The 19,146-nt window shown below is 35.9% G+C and overlaps 2 protein-coding genes across 5 annotated transcripts in view; both read left to right on the forward strand.

Moving 5' to 3' along the window:
* The window catches only part of LOC128988571 (rho GTPase-activating protein conundrum-like), a 72,359-nt gene extending 58,386 nt beyond the window's left edge, over window positions 1-13,973 (forward strand). For 3 of the 4 annotated variants that reach the window (XM_054409966.1, XM_054409967.1, XM_054409964.1), the window contains exons 3-15: window positions 281-534; window positions 2,458-2,582; window positions 2,904-3,079; window positions 4,762-4,909; window positions 5,566-5,728; window positions 6,511-6,670; window positions 7,270-7,367; window positions 7,793-8,042; window positions 8,518-8,695; window positions 9,530-9,710; window positions 10,380-10,549; window positions 11,199-11,392; window positions 12,911-13,973. In XM_054409966.1, the coding sequence (XP_054265941.1) occupies window positions 281-534; window positions 2,458-2,582; window positions 2,904-3,079; window positions 4,762-4,909; window positions 5,566-5,728; window positions 6,511-6,670; window positions 7,270-7,367; window positions 7,793-8,042; window positions 8,518-8,695; window positions 9,530-9,710; window positions 10,380-10,549; window positions 11,199-11,392; window positions 12,911-13,029 (2,216 nt within the window). In that variant the 3' untranslated portion in view covers window positions 13,030-13,973. The remainder of the gene's footprint in view (window positions 1-280; window positions 535-2,457; window positions 2,583-2,903; window positions 3,080-4,761; window positions 4,910-5,565; window positions 5,729-6,510; window positions 6,671-7,269; window positions 7,368-7,792; window positions 8,043-8,517; window positions 8,696-9,529; window positions 9,711-10,379; window positions 10,550-11,198; window positions 11,393-12,910) is intronic. The other variant, XM_054409965.1, reaches the window with a different exon arrangement.
* A 3,055-nt stretch (window positions 13,974-17,028) lies between these two features.
* LOC128989547 (sentrin-specific protease 8-like) lies at window positions 17,029-17,682 on the forward strand. The gene has a single exon (XM_054411446.1). It carries the CDS (start codon window positions 17,029-17,031, stop codon window positions 17,680-17,682), a length of 654 nt encoding a protein of 217 aa, XP_054267421.1.
* The last annotated feature ends 1,464 nt before the right edge of the window (window positions 17,683-19,146 follow it).

Genomic DNA, 19,146 nt, shown 5'->3' on the forward strand with positions numbered 1-19,146 from the left:
TTATTTGCACCAAAAGGATTATTGGCTTAATAACTTAATTATTAACTCAAGTATGATTACTGTAGCCACTGCATTAATCTTGGTGGCAAAAGAACTATTGAGTCAATAATTTCTTCGACAGTTGAATCAGTTAATTGGTTAAATTTCTCTGCTAAACTATTTACATGGAAAGAACCTAAAAACAAAGTTTGCAATTTGGCCAATCCACTTATGCTGTTTCTTAAATAACCGCTACAATTTAGAATGTATTTCCCGCAGTTGAGATGTCTGTTTGTTACAGAGGAAGGCGAGGGGTTGGACGAGACGGAGTGGCTGGTGGCCGCTGGACTGGGTCGTCTGCGTGAGCCGTTCCTGGAGGGCAAGGAGGTGTCGGACACGGAGCTAGACAACACTCTGGCGCTGATGGCCCCTCACCAGGCGCAGGCGGTGCGACGCCGTGTGGACACCCTCAACCACACCATACGCCAGCGACAGAAACAACTCCGGGCTAGGCACAGGCGGCCGGACATTAGAGACGTGTTTAGGGACTATGAGGTAAACTTTGTTGAATGATCACTAGATGCATTTGGCATTGTTATTGGGTGATACATTAATACATTAATTCATTACAATGTACACTGTACTATACAAAAAAGGTTGACATTAGACAGTAACAAGACTTTATGGTCCTAGGACGCTAGGCACGAGCCTGGGATTGTTTTTCACATTACTTCAGGCTAGACCTAGGGGTTGCGGCATTATCACTTAGATAAAATCCATTAGTGACTTGGGGGGGATCGAACCTGGGACTGAAGTCCCGCGCTCTAACCACTACACTAGCTCCCTCCCCACCAAGACCAGGTTTTGGACTGTTCCAAAAAAATACATGAAAATTGCCGATGGAATTAAACTACACAAAACTACACACTCATTTTTACATCTTTCTTATCCCTTTATGATTCCAGTGATTTTTTTTATGTTAATGTTTATCTGGGACACAACAAACTGGATGAATTCACCTTAAATTCAACGAAGTACCTGAGCTGAGCTACAAGGTAAATTTTATTGCATTGTTTTTCATTAAAACTGTAACTGTAAGACCTATTGGTTTTCAAACACCTGTAGTTCATTTTAAATTAAACACTACCTTCCCTTTAGTTGTTGATATATAGGGGATTTCATTTTGACTACCATATTACACTCGAAGATAGGTACTTAAATATACCCTAACATAATTCCATTGTATCAATTAATTGTATAACTTTGTAATACAAAGACCAGATGTAGCCTTAAAATAATGCATTTCTTAAACCCTAATAAAAATCGGTGTTTACTATCAACTAATAATATTAAGAAATTGTTAACATCAACTTCAAAAGACATAATTCATCAAAATCAAAATTGTATTGCACATTAACAAAAAATAGTAACTACTTTGATTGAAGATGTGTGTTGTATCCTAAATATAGTTGAAGTTGCATTATATTTTTGTTACTGTGTGAAGTGCGTCGGACGCTCCAACAGACATCGGTGTATTATTAGATTCACTCAACATGCGGTTTCTCTCCAAGACGTTTAGGTGTTCTCTCATTGTTTTGGACTGTTCTATAACGGTAAGAAGTGATGATTTCATTTTCGCTTCAAGTAAAAAGCTTGATGTGTTTATATTTTAATTAATTATGTGATCCGTACAATATTTACTAAGGTAATTGTGAGTAAGTGTGTATTTTTATGACCTTTGTTTTGGTTGGGTAATGTTAGAAATTGATTGTTTGAACTGTAAAGCTACAACGGGATAAAACTGGATAGGTACCAGATAATAACATTGCTACACATTTTATGAAATTAACTCATTATCATCATGTAGAAATGATTCAAAGCTGAAAACTGTTATAAGGATAAGGAGAAACAAATCATTGCAGTGTTAAACCTCTTTTATCATTCGTAGCTGTTTACAATACAATTAATTTAGTTCAATATTGAAATAGTTACTAAGTTAACTGGTTTTTAAATATAGTAGCTCATAATTTAAAAAGCTACATAATCAATCTTGAGAGAATACTTTGAAATTATTCCTCCTTCAAATGGAATCAAATCTAAAGATTTCCAGAATATTTTTGTAAACATGTCTGGTCTTTTTAAGATCCCTTTTTGACATTTACTAAGTATAGATACCAAAATAGACCATTATAACATCTCAGAAAAACTAAATAAACCATGGATGAAATAATTAAATAATAAATAATACCTGTGTTAAAAATAAGGGGGTGCTATACGCATTCGAGCGTTACACCTACTACCAGCCCATGGGGGTAGATAAATTTCTCTTTCACTGTATTTTCTCTCTTTAATTGTTTCAAAAGTGTTTTAACAATGATTCAGTTCATGTTGTTTACGAGACCAAATAAACTGTATACAAAAATGATTTATATAATAGTATTCAACAAATTGTAGATTGACAATGTTTGTCTATTCCAGAACTCAAGTACAGGGTCGAGATCTCGCAGTGCTACCCCAGACTCTCTGGATTCTGCACCCCCCAGCCCCCCCTCACCCTGGCCTCCCACTATATATCACGATCAGGAGGCAGACAATACGAGTCCGTAAGTAGCTCGATGTAGCTGACGCCACACCAAGAGAAGTTTAGTTTACTTGTTTTAAAATTAGTACTCATTGTGAAAATATAAACAGTATCCAAACGAGTTCTAGAGGTACCCTTTACAATTTTATGCACTTGGTTAAACAATTAGTTCAAAAAATAATTCTTGCAAATGAGTTTGTATATTTTTATTTTTCAAAATTTCGTATTTATTGTGGTTTTAACACAACTAGAACACATTCGTGAACTAATTCATGTAGTTTTTTACACACACAAACAGTAACATAGTATTATTTGAAAATTGAAATTATTTTTTGTGTTTTAGACAAATAACTCCACCGCAGAGCTTGACACAGATCTTTGAGGATCCAACAGCTGTGGCTGTGCGCAGGAATGAGTCGCGCAGAGAAGTGCGCAGACTGCCCAGTGCGCCTGTACACAGCAATCTGTTCAGGGCTGCCAACCTACGATATGGAGCAGATATTGTTGCAAGTGAAACAGGTTGGTTGAGATGCAGAAATAAGTGATTTTAAACCAGAAAACCTTTGGATATTTTGATAAATGTTTACTCCAAACATTACTATTATCATGAGTTTCCTCTTCAGACTTTTTTGTACAACTTAGAACAAACCAACATAATTTATTTAGCAGTTCAGGTCTTCCCAGAGTGTGGATAAGCCTCTTCCATTTTCTTCTCCCTTAAAGCGCCTCTTCTTACACTCAGTGGCGGTTCCAAGGGGGGGGGGGGGCTTTTAGGAGGGGCTTTTAGGGGCTAAACAGGCTTTTAGGAGATATGGCTTCGTAGTCTACAGTAAAATGTCTACTTGCTCATGACAAAGACAAATAAAATGTGAAATGAGAGGTTTTTGGACAGTTGGACACAGATATAGACATTAAGAGGGCGTTGGAGTCAGATTAAAAATCTTCGCTGACACTTCTGCGAACGGGGCGCAGGCAAACCAGTGACAAGTTCCCATTGAAACGTGCGGAACATGCCTTCACTTAAAAGCATATTTTTTGTTACTGTTTGGCTTAATGATTTGAAATATATTTTATTTCAATCTTAATAACATTTCGGATCATGTTTGCGGAATAGTTTCTTCTATGACGTCCTAGCAAAGCTAAAATAAATTGATGAACGTATGGGTTTTACATTCTATATTCCTAGAAATCCCTTTATTTTTGTTAAAAAGTCTCCTGCAATAATGATGTGTATTAAATATGCCTTTAATTTGAAACATAGTTCATAATTTTATATTGGCAAATAAGTGAGATATCAGGGTTTAAGTTTAACATTGTTCTTATGGAGGTAAAAATCCAACATGGCCGCACTCCAACGCCCTCTTAATAATGGCTTTAGAAAGTTAGTAAACAGCTTTTAGGAGGATAAGATATGGCCATAGCCTACAATATGATTTGAGATTTATGAATGCAATCGTCATAGTTAGTTTTAAAAATTTCTACTTATTCATGACAAATAAATTGGGAAATGGGAGGTTTTGCACACAGTTCTAGACGTTAAAACTGGCTGAAAAAAGTCACCCAACGGCTTTTAGGAGGATATGGCCGTAGTCTACAGTGTGTTTTGAAATTCATGAATGCAATCGTCATAGTTTATTTTTAAAATGTCTATTTGCTCATGACAAACGACAGGTGAAATGGGAGTTTATGTACAATTGGGTTCGGTTTTAGGTGTTAAAAATGGCTTTAGAAAGTCACCAAACGGCTTTGAAAATTCCCGGACCCCCCTGCGTTATTGGGGTGGCCTCCCCCTTGAAAAGGTCCTAGAACCGCCACTGATTACACTTACTGTAGACGTTTTTACTTTTGAGCCCTCTTTTAGTATTTTATAATGTTTTGATATTGCTATCTGCGACAAAGCGGAAACGTCAGCAACTAGTGTTTCTCCTGGTATTCTGAAGCAGTCATACCCAGAAATCCTAGTACTTAGTGTTACTTAAGTTTTTATTTATTTGTAATGTTGTCATTGGTCTTCTTTATTCATTTGGTAAGTCAACTAACCACGAGATTGTAAAATATAAAAATGAGCTTTGGATCATAAAACTTATTATAACATATCTACTCTTTTAACGGGTCTTTATTAACTACATTATTATTCTACATTTAACAGCTGTAGTTTTTACAGGATAAGTAGAAATATTAATTTTTACAACACTGTTCAGCAGATGGTATCAAGATGCTGGGCTACCACAGGCTGGGTTCAGTGAGGTACACTTTCAACGACCGCAGCTGTGCAGCAAGGGACAGACTGCGTAGTGATAGTGACCCGGCAAATCTACACAACAGCGGAGATTCACCTCCTCATCAGATGTGAGTAGTGATGCATAAAGTGCTTTGTATTGCTAATTAGTGATCAAGTACATATTCTCACATTGTGTACACAAGCTTAAACTCCTGTAAAACAAATGGTTGACATCTTCATAGTAAAATATACCAAAGCTTAAGTGAAATGCCTGATTAGATATGGGAATAAAGAATCATCCCTTTATTTAAGGTGAGCTTCCCCATCAAGATGAGAACAAAGAACAATAATTATGTGGGTAGTCGAGTGGTATAGTGCCCTCAAATCTGGAGACTACTGGTTCAATCCTGAGGGACCGATGATAAATACAAGCATTGCCTCGGACTGGTGAACTCCTCTTGAGTTGCACATTACACCTGACCACGACAAGAGGTAGACTGAAGTAGACATCCCATCTATATAGATCTGCTGTTGCCTATGTCACTGTAGTGTACGTCAAGAATTGCTCAAACTAAAATAATGATTAAAAAGTCTACATTTTTGACAGAAATTAGTAATTTAAATAATTGCAATCTGTTGGCTCGTTTCAACTAGGTCCATTTTGATTAAACATCTGGTTACAACACGGGAATGTAACTTCTAGTTTTAGTTCTATCAATATTCCAAGGTTATGCTCACATTACTGTAAATACAATTTTTCTTATGTTACTCATGATGCTCTCAGGGACAACGTACGCAGCATGACACGCAGTCAGGACAGTCTGTACAGCGAACCACGCAGATCCAGTGGCAGTAGTTGTCACAGTATCCACCAGACTGCGTCGCTTGAACATCTCGGGTTTGAGGAGACCTGGGCGGGTGACTCAATCACTTGTTTGCAGATGGAGGTGAGCAAACATCTGTGTGGTTAAAAGTAAAACATTTTAACAGATTGTAGAGTGGAAGATGTAATGTAGTGTTATGAAATCATCGTCTAAAATGAGCTTACCATACCCCGTACGAGATGGAAGTCTCCACACTCGTCCGGTAAACACCTATTTTCAGGACTAGTAACGTAATATAATATTAATAAATCTGCACATTTATTGATCAATCTGCACATTTAGTCGCATATTGCATTTTGTCTGAGGAACTTTTTCAAACGAAAGCCTTCTTGCGCGTTCAACAGAGAGAGCAAACAGCTGATAAGGCGTACTCTGAACATTTACATAATACCTCAAAATTTCTTTTGATTCTCATTTAAACGGTATGTACACTTTCCTCCAGATAACATCCATTTTAAGTCGGTACTCAGGTATCCAAAACTGCCAAAATCTCAAATGTACTGGATTAGTGAATATCTGTAATACAAAGGATACCAATAACTGATTGTTTATAATTTTTTATCACTTGCTCTACCTTGCAATGTTTGGTGGAAAGGAAATTGTAATGAAAAAGTGCTATTGTAATTACCCACTACAATCTACTATAGCAATCATAAGTTACAAATAATGACCAGTTTCTACATTTCCTATTTAATCAAACCATTTGGTAACAAAATTTAGTCAAAAGGAATTTAAATCTATCTCAATAATATATTAGACTGATTTCGTATGCACTGTGAACAGTTTGGATCCGTTAGTTTTTTAAAAGTCAGTGCACAACTATCTAATCAAGAAACACTCAATAGGAGAGCGAGGACTTGCAAGGCAGAACGTGGGTGGAGTGGCTCGGGGAGGAAGATCTAGTCAAGCTGCAGCCTCTGGCCTTCCTGGAGCTGACAGTCATGTTGGACCAGAGCGGAATACGCTTCCCGAAGCGGAAACCACACAAGCGGAAACGGAAAGAGGGTAAGCGGAAGCGTCTTTAACAAAATTGGCAATGAAAAGCTTAGGTAGTATCTGTATGATGACCTTTTAAATAGATTCATACTTTTAGCAGACTTTGCAGCAGATGAGCACGTTTATAATTGATTTTGTATGTGGAGTTTAATACACGGAAGATATGAAGTAGTTCAGTTTTGACTTGTGTTCCATTACTTAGGGAAGGGCTGGGATTGCTCTGATGTACAGAAATCTGAATCAGTTTTTAAGGACTTTAAGTTAAAATTAAGATTCGGGGGGGTTTCTTATACTTTCTTTTGAAATTGAAATAACTATTTTTAATGTATTGATTAGATTTGTTGTCTTCTCATGTTTAAAAGGATATACAGCAGAAAACTAATATTCAGCATTGGGATTTCCAGTCCTACCCTTATCTGGCTGCTTCTCAGAATCCCAAAATAAACTTAATTTCTGAGGGAGTAGAAACAGAAAATTGACTCAGGCCTTTCTCACAGGTTTACACTTAATTTTATTTCTTGAATTGAATATTTTTTTTTCATTTTTTAGATTTGTAAACAGTTATATAAATAATTTGAGTGGTAACAAAATACAAATTTATTTTACAGATGGCCCTGTGATATTTGGTGCTTCCTTGGCATCTTTGTTAGAAAAGGACCAGCAAATAACATCTGAACCTCACAACGTACCTCTAGTCTTTCAAAAGGTACGTAGTTGAGTAACTGTTATGACATTTTCAGACAAAAATACTATATAGACACTACAAACAATTTTGCAATTAATTGTAAATCAGCTCAGCACTATACATTCCTCCAAAAGATTTTAGGAGAGCATTTTCAATAAATTTTGGATTTTAGTGCTGAAAGGTACAGTTTTTTAAAAAAAGTAAATAAGCCTGAAAATAAATACTGAATAAAGTGGCGTTTCATGAAGTTGCCTTTAGCCTTTAGCTATTTATTTTATATTTATTTATTTTTCATTGCTTGTTTAGTTGATATAGTATATTGCTTGTCCACACTAAGTAAAATAGACTCAACCAATAATATGATTCTCAACCACAAATATGATTCTCTAGTGCTCAATATTTCAAACGTATTTGCTCTAGAAAAATATTGAGGATTTTTTGTACAGGTGCTGGCAGAGTTGGAAAGGAGAGGTCTCCACGAGGAAGGTATTCTCCGTGTAGCGGCTCACAAACAGAAGGTACAGGCGCTGTGTGATGTGCTAGAGAAGGACCTGTACACTGCGCCTGAGCGTGTAGACGCGACGTTGCTGCGTGCGCCTGTACACGACCTGGCTACTCTGCTGAAGCGGCTCATACGAGACTTACCTGAGTCTCTACTTACCAACCAGCTGGTCGACATCTTCACACAAGCTCACAGTAAGTATTGCCTTTTAAGTTCTCTGTTGTATTTATAATTTATTTTGTGTTTACTTCAAGTATTTGGACATTTTCAATAATCAACTGTATTATCTTTTGATTTAAACTACAAAAGACAAAAACATCTAGAGGTAACATCAAGGAAGAATGAATGACACAGCTTACTTACCTGAGAACAAATAGTTCCAAGCATACAAAAAGTTCATAACATTGACGTTTTGATACTGAAGTAGACATAGTATCTATACACCAGATGTAACATATTTGTATTCAAAAAGTAAGTAGGTAGTTGAATAAGCAGCTCACAATGTGTCTTATGGTTTAAAATTCTATTATCTCCCTTAGTTTTTATTACTAAGACCGTCGATGTGACATAAAAGATGCTAAATAGCAAAGAGTTGATTTGCATAATGTAAGTTGCACCAACCTAATATTGTGTGTAGTTTGAGTGCCCTGACACCTGTCTTGTCCCCAGGTCTAGCTGAGTGCAGTCGTGCGCTCAATTTGCTGATTCTGCTGCTGCCAACTCCCAACAGAGCCACTCTACAGTGTCTGCTCAAGTTTCTCAACCGTGTCATCAGCAACGAGCCTCACAACAAGATGTCTGCCCATAACGTCGCTATGATCATCGCTCCCTCTCTCTTCCCTCCCAGGTACTTGGAACTGTCATGTTAGTGTTAGTAGGTAACATAGTCACCACATAGGGGTTTTGCGATTTAGTTAGGGTTGAAGGCTTACATGAATGGTAAAGAGTCCACTCTCGCACTAGAAACATAATAAACTTATTATTAGAAAAAAATATTAGAAAATTTAACTGACCAATAACAATATTTTCAGCTGTGAAACGTTATCTATTCCCATCTCTCTTTTTCCAACTCACATCTTCCTTAGTTGGAAGTGGAAGTTAGTAACAGCGAAATATTTTGAATCTTGTGGAACATGTATTTGTGTTACTTGTGTGCCTGATGAATTCTTTATCATTCAGGTAAGCCTGCTTTACCAAAAAGTCCTAATGTTTGTTTAATCTTCTGAATACAATGGTACAGTAGACTCTCGCTCATCCGGACTAATGTGGCAGACGTCCGATCCGGATTTCTATAAATCCGGACTATCGAGAGTAAGTCAAATATAGTACTGTATACCTAGTAGTTTTTCAATTTTGTCCCAGGTCCACAGTATTGATAGCTGGGCAAATGTATTTCCACCGTTTATCCATTTTTACCTCCGTGTTTTTGATTATGCAAGGTAGTCTCGGTCCGTTTAGCTCGGATAGTCGGACTTATACTGTACTGTGCAACTAAAAAAAATCACGATTGCCAATCTGGACTAGCGGGAGTCCAGACAAGGCCCACCCGGATGAGCGAGAGCCTAATCTAGTAATATTGTACTATCTTTCTATTAGATCTCATAGAACAGTGTAACCAGTTAGTTAGCCTAGTTGGACATCACAGCCACAGCATACACTAACTTGTTGTGTAATTTGTCAGGTTCGTGACTGCAGACAAGGGCCAGCTGAAGACACAAATAAACTACGCAGCAGTTTGCTGCAGACTGACAGAGACGATGTTGCAAATGGCCGACTCTCTGTTTCTAGTGCCTCCGCAGCTACTGACTCAACTACGCAGACTGAACGAACAACAGCGTTACAAGCACAAGGAGAATAAGCCGGTAAACTGAGCCGCAGTTAATGTGTATTTTGGTTGAGTTGTGCTAAAAAGTGAATTTATGTCAATTGTGTAGGACTACTGTTAGATTTTGGTCGCCAGAAGACAGACGACATATGTTTTCTTCACCTGGAATGCTTGATAATCAAGTAGTTAAAATTAATTTTGTCTTTAGGTGTTACACTAAGCAGCTGCTACTAGTTTGAAACATTTCAGTGGCTACTTATTAGCTATTTAGTAATGCTACTCTGTTGTATTTTGGTCATTCAAACCATTTTTTGAAGTAAAGAATTTATCAAAAAGTGCTCAAAGGGCAGCGAAGTGACAAAGACCAACCACAACCCAACCATCAGTCCATCAGACCATCAGTCACAATGATAAAAAAACTTGAACTAAAAAGGACCAAAAATTATACCATTGGATTGGGCAACAGGTTACTACAGGCTAACTGTTGATCAAGTGACTGCCTATCTAGTGCCACATAATGCTTCTTTCTAGCTTCTACTAAGTAGCTATGAGTGAAACAGCTGCTTCTACAAATGTAGGGAAATATCAGGAAAAGTCAAGGTTTTGTAGAGCCTGCAGCATGTAATTTGCTGAAATATTTGTTTCCTTTGACAAAAAACGCATTTCTTCCAACAGTTTCATATGAGTTTTCCAACTGTGATTGCAGATGAAGAGGCTGCTGGGTCGCAGGACAGGTCGGGATCCGATCACTCGCAAGATAGACAACGAGGTAGACTTCCAGGAGGGAGTGGTGAGAGTGAGTGCTCCGTCATTCCTCATGTCTGACGTGCCTGTGGTGCTCACTCCTACTACCACGGCTGGCGAGGTGGTGCTCAGGTCAGTGTGGCAACATGGAGCTCCACAGCTTAGGGTTAAAGAATTGTTGTGGTCATTTTCTATAAGTGATTAGTAGTGCTGTACCTACCTTGATTCTAGACACTCATAATGACACTCATTAACAAATTTTTAATGTATTTTTATGAATGTAAATAGTAAATGGTCATAGTTTCCACAATACCGTAACATGTAGTGATTGTCTCTTGCACAATAACATTATTATCATTTCCTGCGATCAAATTCTATTTATTTATTCAAACCAATTACAATAGCTGCAAGAATATTCTTCATACTACACAACAATCTAAAGGATAACCACGGAATATGGTAATAGAATAGGCTCAGCCATAGGCTATTTTCGATTATTCCAAATTTCACGGTTCTTTACGAAATTCAATGGCTTTTTCCCAAGCATTATAATGTACAAACAATTTCCAGTTTTCTGGTTGGCAGATAACCCTGGTTAAATTGAGCTATTTAAGGTTAGATTTCTTGAAAAGGTTTATTTGTGTTTAATTATTAATTAACTTTGTGGTAGTATTCTCTCAAACTTACCATTCTGTTAACATACACTATGTGAAACTGAGTCGATGAGCAAAGATAAAATTTCTTTAAAAATATTTTTTACTCATCTACTTATCTGTTGTAGGCTGATAGAACAGTCAAGCAAGATGGAGGTGCAGGTACCACACGGGGGCGGTGCAGTCAAGCTGGGGCGGAAGGACAAGTCAAGAGCGTTGTCCGAGCTTGCGCCCAACGGCAACCTCAGCTGTCTACTGGCTACAGCTGACACGGACATGGCTCTGCAGACTCACTTCCTACACGAGATGGGAGGCAACATCGGTATGTCATCCCATCTATATTGATCAGCTGTAGCCGATTTCGTTTACTTGAGTTGAATGAAAAAAATGTGAAAAAATGTTCATAATGTGCTCCTATTTCAGTTCTATTTTGCAATGTTTGTAGAATGGAAGTATTCAGCTGTAGTGTAGCATTAGTATATTTCACTTTTAGTCCCTGAGGCAAGATATTGTTTTACAAGCAAGGCAAAGCCGAGTGCATAAATAACTATTGAGCCTCAGAATGAAACTATTGTGACAAGCAGAGACAAAAGAATTAAATATAGACTGACAAAGTTTTTGCGATGTGCCGCTCACTGTTCATATAGGCTACGTAAAATTTTAACTATAGCGTGCTCAGTGTTCGTCGACTCACCGTCTAATCAGCACTACCACCAGGGAATTCTCCAAAAGTTGGCAACCCTGACTCCAACTTCCAACTTGTTATGGCAACGCTCGATAGCGCTTGACGCTGCAGCAGTGTGCCCCGAAACTACACTGCACTCCTAGCGGTGGACGCTAGAATATATACTTACCGCAGCACTGCTGTCAGTCAGTCTATATTAAATTATTTTCTCTATGCAAGTAGTGAACTAAACTTTTAATCACGGTGCAAATGGTCACGCAACATTTATTGGTTTTAAATATTCTAATTCAATTCAACTCAATTCAAAATGACCTTATTCATCTCTTGTACATAGAAATACATTAAATATTATTCCATAGTCTAGTAATTTTCTGTCTTAGGGTAGTAGTATTACAGTGTATTAAAAAGTACGTTTGGAACATTATTTCTCGTGATAAAATAATACATACATTATTAGTTCTCCTGTTGAGCTAAACAGAATCTTAATTTGAGACAGGCGAAGTATTGTTCAGGACAGGCAAAGTATTCTTTGGGACAGGCAAAATATTCTTTGGGACAGGCAAAGTTTTGCTTAGGAGAGGCAAAGTATTCTTTGGGACAGGCAAAGTATTCTTTGAGACAGGCAAAATATTGTTTAGGACAGGCAAAGTATTCTTTGGGACAGGCAAAGTATTGCTTAGGAGAGGCAAAGTATTCTTTGGGACAGGCAAAGTATTCTTTGAGACAGGCGAAATATTGTTTAGGACAGGCAAAGTATTCTTTGGGACAGGCAAAGTATTGTTTTGGACAGGCAAAGTAATATTGAGGACAAGCAAAATCATATAAATATTAAATCTACCGTTTTCGTAAAGCTCAGCTCTACGAAAATGAGCCATTTATCTTCATATACAGAGTGAAGAAATTATCTTATTTAAATTTTCATATTGGGGTTGAAATAAAACAATCAATAAAGCAAATAGTAACATTTTTTGTTTATTTAATTAAGACCATGAAAGGAAAACTAATTTGATGGTGGAGTAAGATTTTTTTTCTCTTTACTAAACATGTATTTAGATAATTGTTATAGGCTAAGTGTTGGCTATTGAAATGAAGGAAATTATCAGAGAATTACACTGTACTGTGCAAGTCTTCTTAAAAAGTAATCTTTACTTTCAGGCCAACGAAGAATAGACCCTAATGCACTTCTGCTACCAATTTATCAGGAGAATCCAAACGCTCAGTGGCTTATATGCTGCGACCACAAAAATGGAAGCAGTCTTCTATTCAAGAAGTGACCTTCGTTATACTAAATATAATAGTATATGATAGTTATAGTAATAAAAAGATGTGATTTGTATTTTGTTTCAAAACAAATCTACTGTTTAGAAATTACGAAGAGAAATTACAACCTGATATAGTTGCTCCAAAGTCCTGGATTCCTGGATTGATGTATATTTTATACAAGGTTTGTGATGAGCCAGGCAATATGTTACCACTTACAACGCTACAGTGTAGATCATCTTAATATTAGTTGTAAATTACTTTAGTTTTAAATTAATTATCTCAGTTTGAAGTATTGTACTGTAAGCATTTATACACCAAGGTGCATTAAGTATACATTATTTTATAGTTATCTTTACAGTTACAATTATTGAGCTGGTTCTGTAGATTTTTTTTAAAATTTATTGTTGATGAGTTTTCTCTTTCTTTTCTTTAAGTTATGACCTTTCTTTAAGGTCATATATGAAGGTAGTAAATTTTGAAGCATAAAATAAAAAGCTTATAATGTGTTCAAAACTATCTGTAACTTACTCAAAAACTATCTGCCTTCAAAACGTACCAGTTAAACATAGTCATAAAGCTCCACACTCCACAGTATTTACTGAGTGAGAGAAGGAAACTTTTTCTAGAATCATTCAGACAATTTCCTACTATGAATAATTATTTTCAGTCACTTTTTGCACCCAAAACGTTTATTTGGCAAATCAGTCAAGTCAACTGTTTTGCTACAAGTATTTGATTTATTTATCAATATTATTTTGTACTTTTAATTTTACCGAGAAGTTAACAGATAATTATTTGTTTTTTTCTATAATAAGTTTTTTTTTCACTTGGTGCGTAGACATGTTTTGGTATCCAAACAGGTGTCTAATTCCAGATTCACAATATTATTGTATGTAATTCCATATCCACAATAATTTGTACTGCATGTTAATAAAGAGAATTAGTGTAGTTTTACTTTCTTACGTAATTTTTGATTATGTCTCTAGGAGCGAGTAGAAATAATTTTAAGTTTAATTATCTTGAAGAAGCATTAGTATTGTGATTTAATTTATTTTACAAATCTTAATGATACTGTATAATGTACATAATAATGACTTGTTGTACAGTGGTTGTAAATATTTAACTAGCAATAAATCAGAAAAAGTGATATTTGAAATGTAGAAATCTTACCAAATGAGTGGTAATTTGGTTAAGAGTTACAATTTTCAATATCATGAATTGTATTACACTTAGATTACTATTTTACTACAGCCTAACTCAGATATGTTAGGTTTTATAACTGAGTCATGCATTTCCATACAGTTAAAGTTACTGATACTAATAACAATTATTTTGCATGAGAAAGAATCGGTGGTTATTTGTTTGACGTTTCAGATGATTATAATCTATTACAAAATAATACAACTTTTAAAATTTTTATAGATAATAGATTGATGAGGAAATATTTTTTTATTCTTTTTACTATCACTTTACACTTATTATTGTTTTAAATTCAAATAAATATAGACTGTAATAGTTTTATAAAAATAAACATTCCTTCAAAAAGTTTTATAATATGACTGAAAAATGTATTTTGTCAGGAAATAATTTAAATATGTTTAGCTTAATTTTGTTACCAAGTAGTAAAATAAAACTCTACAAAAACAAATGTCTATTACTAACCCCATGTTGTGTTTTGACTAAAAATGTTATAAGTAATATATTATTTTTATTAGGAAGAAATTTTAAGCCTTAGACTAATTTTTTACTACTAATTTTTTTACACAAACTACCAACCAAAATTATGAGTATGAAGTAGATATACAAAATTCAGATTTTGACTAGTTGGTTTCAAATTTGCAACATTATCTTGATTAATTACTTTCACCGCAATCTCAACTATCTGTCACTAAGCATACTCTAATGAATTTTCAAGAATAATTTTTGTCATAATATCATTTTGTGATAGGATGTAATTACACTGCCTATAATAGAACAGCTAAGAGAACACCCCTTATCGTAGCTCAGTGGCTAAGTGATACCTCTTTGGACCGACAGACCAAACATTGTTGGTTGCAGACCACAGCCTGCATTATCTTCAGAGGCGGCCCTACATAAAGGCAAACAAGGTGGTGCCTGGACCCGTAAAGACACATTTCAGGTATTAAGAGAGGGCTATTGGACTTTGCCTTGGGCCTTGCAATCTCTAGAGCCGCCACTGACTATCTTGTCTGTGTGGTCATTACTGGATTGTCTTAGTCCTTAGTCCGACTTATACGGTAATGGTACTTAACTGTCTTTATAGCTTTACATCATTTCATGGACCAGCAGTTTCATGAGGCTATTGAGTATTGTAATAAAAACCAAAGAAAGGAAACTTCCAACTTAACCTCAAGATCTCAACATTGCTAAGTAATTTCACACCCTTCCACCCCAGGTGTCAGCCAATAGGAGGAGAAGAGTTGAGAAATTTTGTTGATAGGTACAAAAATAAAGGTCAAATCCTACAGTAGAGCGAGAGCCCCCAACCAAGGGGTGTGTGTTGTAATAATCCTACTGCTTGAAACTCCGATTCAAAATTTGATTTTTAGTTTAGTTGGATATAAAAACCACTGCCATATGTTTGACATAGCCTCCTCTAATACAGGGTCGTAGGGGAGACAAAAGTGGGAACACTGTTCCGGCAAACAAAACAGCTGTTACACTAATTTTAATTTTCAATGGAGCGTATTGCAGGGGTTTTGCACACATATAAAATATTTGGGGAGAGACTTTGAACTTCCCAACTATATTACAAGGATTCAAGGGCGGTCCTATAGACCTATATTCTGGGGTGCGTCATCGGGGGCGGGGGTATAGATTACCCCCATGCAAATGGCGGGTCTGGGAAAAAATGGGAAATTAAGTGCTCAAATGAGTTATTTTCAAGCTATATTTTGAGACATACAAAATTAAATTGGTCTTGGCTAATGTGTACAAGCTTCCCAGTTCATTTCATGGCCCAAGAAATGTTTAATAAACATGTACCGTAGCCTACGAAGTTTTTGCATTATTGAGACTTTGGGGAGTTACATTAACACGTGATTTTAACAACTATTCCTACCGCAAAAATACAATATATTCAGTTTAAAAAATCATAGAATTTATGTTTTAGTAATAAACTCTGTCATCAAGCTTCTGCCCATTCCCCAAATGCCAACTTCCTTTATTTAGTCTGTTCCTATACTCGCATACCGGCAATGTTGTGTCTACGGGTCCCGAGAGGCCTATCTCTGTGAAAAAGTATTAATTTTTTTCGTGCCTGTATGTGTCCTGTGTTCAGTGTCTGTTTGTATTTAAAAACCAACAAACTAAGCTAATCAAGCGGATTCAATGTATTTATTTCATGGACTGAAGTGTCTGACGATGGCACCTCGCCGAAACATGAAACACGATTCTTACTTTTGGAACTGTATGACAGGTACAGTAACAAAAATCCCATTTAGATATAATACACTTTTTATCTGATTTAGCTTTTATAATTTCTTAAGAGTTACAACATACTATATATAGTTATATATTAATCTATGACTGAAAACATTACCTGTATGATATTACAAATTGAAAATACTGATAGTTTAGTTCAACATTACGACGGAGTCGTACATTGTTATATCTAAGATTTTACAAACACATTTTATGACATTTATACAAACGTCAATCCACAGACATAAAACCTTTTCTTATACATTAATATTAGTACAATAACGCTCATCATGACTAGGCTAAGCGGTTCGGTTAAGCACTATGTCGTCCGCCTTTTTGTCTAAACTATGAACAGTAGTTACAAAAACATATTGTTTTTATTTTGACTCGTCTAGTCGTCTGCTTTGCTTGCTTTTGTACCCTTGATCTGAAATGTCAAAATTTAAGTGTCAAATTACTCAAATACTACGTGCAAGTGTGATATGAGGTTTTCGATTAAATCGGATTAATACAGAATTAATATTGTTGTATAGTTTACCTTGCGTCGGATTTGACGAAGATATAAAATGACAAGAAAAGAAGACGTGGTTGTGTTTAGTTACTACGACTGTATCATTAGAGAATCTGATTTGAAAATTCTCCAAAGCAATGGATGGCTGAATGATGCAATCATAAGTTTTTATTTTGTTTATTTGGAACAAGAACTATTCAGAAACCACAATGAGTTGCTTTTCATAGGACCGGAGGTCACCCAATGTCTCAAAGAAAGCCCCTCAAGTGAAATTCCAATCTTCCTAGACCCCTTGGAGGCTCAGCACAAAGATTTTATTTTTATGGCTGTGAATGACTCTGGAAAATCGGCTGGTGGCTCTCATTGGAGTTTGTTGGTCTACAATCGCCTTGAAAACAAGTTCTATCATCTCGATTCATCCTCACACACGAACTACCAACCAGCTTTGAAGCTAGCTCGCAATGTAGGTAATTACTTTAGCCCTTCCTCTGAGGTTAATTTGGAAGAGATGACATCTCTTCAACAAGATAACTCCTATGATTGTGGAATCTACTTGATCTGCAATCTAGAAAACCTAGCACATCATGTTACTACCCATGGACATTTGGAACAAGTCCCATTCATAAAGAAAGATATTGTTGTTAACATGCGTAATGAACTCCTAGAAATCATTTCAGAACAAGTGGAAAAGAGCAAAAATCAGGATTAATGGTAACATTAGGTTAGTTTCCACTTAGCCAGGACTAGGCCAAAACTATCACAGAAGCCTAATATTTATTCTTGAGCAAAAAAAAAAAAAAAAAATAATAAAAAGAGCATATGATTGTTGCTATGTACCAACCATTTTGCCTTTAACACTCTAGGCCTGGAAAAATTTAACAAAAATAGGATTTCAAATTTGTGGTCTTTTTGCAGCAGTATTAACTTACTTATAGGATAAGAAAATTTCTTATTTAATGTAGGCAGACTAACTTACCGGTACTTGTTTTAAACATATATCATGTCAGTACAAATTAATTATTCTAATCTTAGCATTAACTTACTTCCTAAACATGTTGTTTTATATCCGTTAATATGTTTAACCTCGGAATTGTTTTGAGGTTAGTCCTTAAATTTTGTTGATAAAGTTTGTTTACTATTAACATGTGTCTTAGGTTTTATTATAATTTCCTAATAGTCCCTTGACTCCTATGGTGTTTGCCCAAATATAGCAGGCCTAATCATTTAAGCTGTAAACGGTACTTACGTATTAAACGGAGGCCACATTTTGTCAGCGCGCTGCGGCGGTTATGTTAGGTTGGGTTATCGTAAATATTATGTGTGTAGGACTTTCCTCGCTTCGTTATGAATCGAACGATACCAGACGAGTTATACTTTCTATTATGATAACCCAACCTAACATAACCGCCGCAGCGCGCTGACAAAATGTGGCCTCCGTTTAATACGTAAGTACCCTGTAAACTAGCGCTATGAGCAATAGCAAAACTTGTTTATGGTGGTATTAAAAAACAGTAAGAATTACATTCTCATGTTTATTAATCAGCAAAGAACATTTAGTAAATCAAATAATGATTCTATTGCCATGTTACGCTCCTTTCACACAATTCAGTATCCACCGCCTGGTCAAAAATCTTATGTATTTACTATGTGTCCATATTTCTTTCGCGTTAGGCCTAGTCTTATGGTTTTGAATTCATTAAAGTTTTCACAGTTAATTCTCAGTTCATTAACGATAAAGCTTTCGAACAACTTGTCGTAGGCCTATTGTGGCTGTTTAATCGATTTATTATTAAGTTATTTTGTAGTCTATTAACTATTGAAAGTCACTGAAAATTGTAAATTGAACCTATAGGCTATAGAACAGTCACAATACACAAAACAGTGTCCAATTGACAACAGGGCTAGGCTGGCCCTCCCAGATAGTAATATGGTTTAAGACAAGATAAGATTTTCCATTTAAGGTAAAGTGGTATTATTATGTACCGTTTTTATACTGGTCCGGAAACAAGTCATAGGCCTTTAGCTTTTTAAAAATTAAGGTAGGCCTAAAAAGAAGTAGGCCTATTTGACAAAATTTTTGGTAGGCCTTCACTACTACTATTTGTTTGGAGATTGTGTGAAAACAACTTACAAAGTAATTACCTTTAAAAGCAGCTTCAACATATACAAACTA

This window comes from Macrosteles quadrilineatus, unplaced genomic scaffold, assembly GCF_028750875.1.
Source record: "Macrosteles quadrilineatus isolate MER2022 unplaced genomic scaffold, UCM_ALF_1.0 Scaffold_3__2_contigs__length_128488019, whole genome shotgun sequence".
Lineage (NCBI taxonomy): Eukaryota > Metazoa > Arthropoda > Insecta > Hemiptera > Cicadellidae > Macrosteles > Macrosteles quadrilineatus.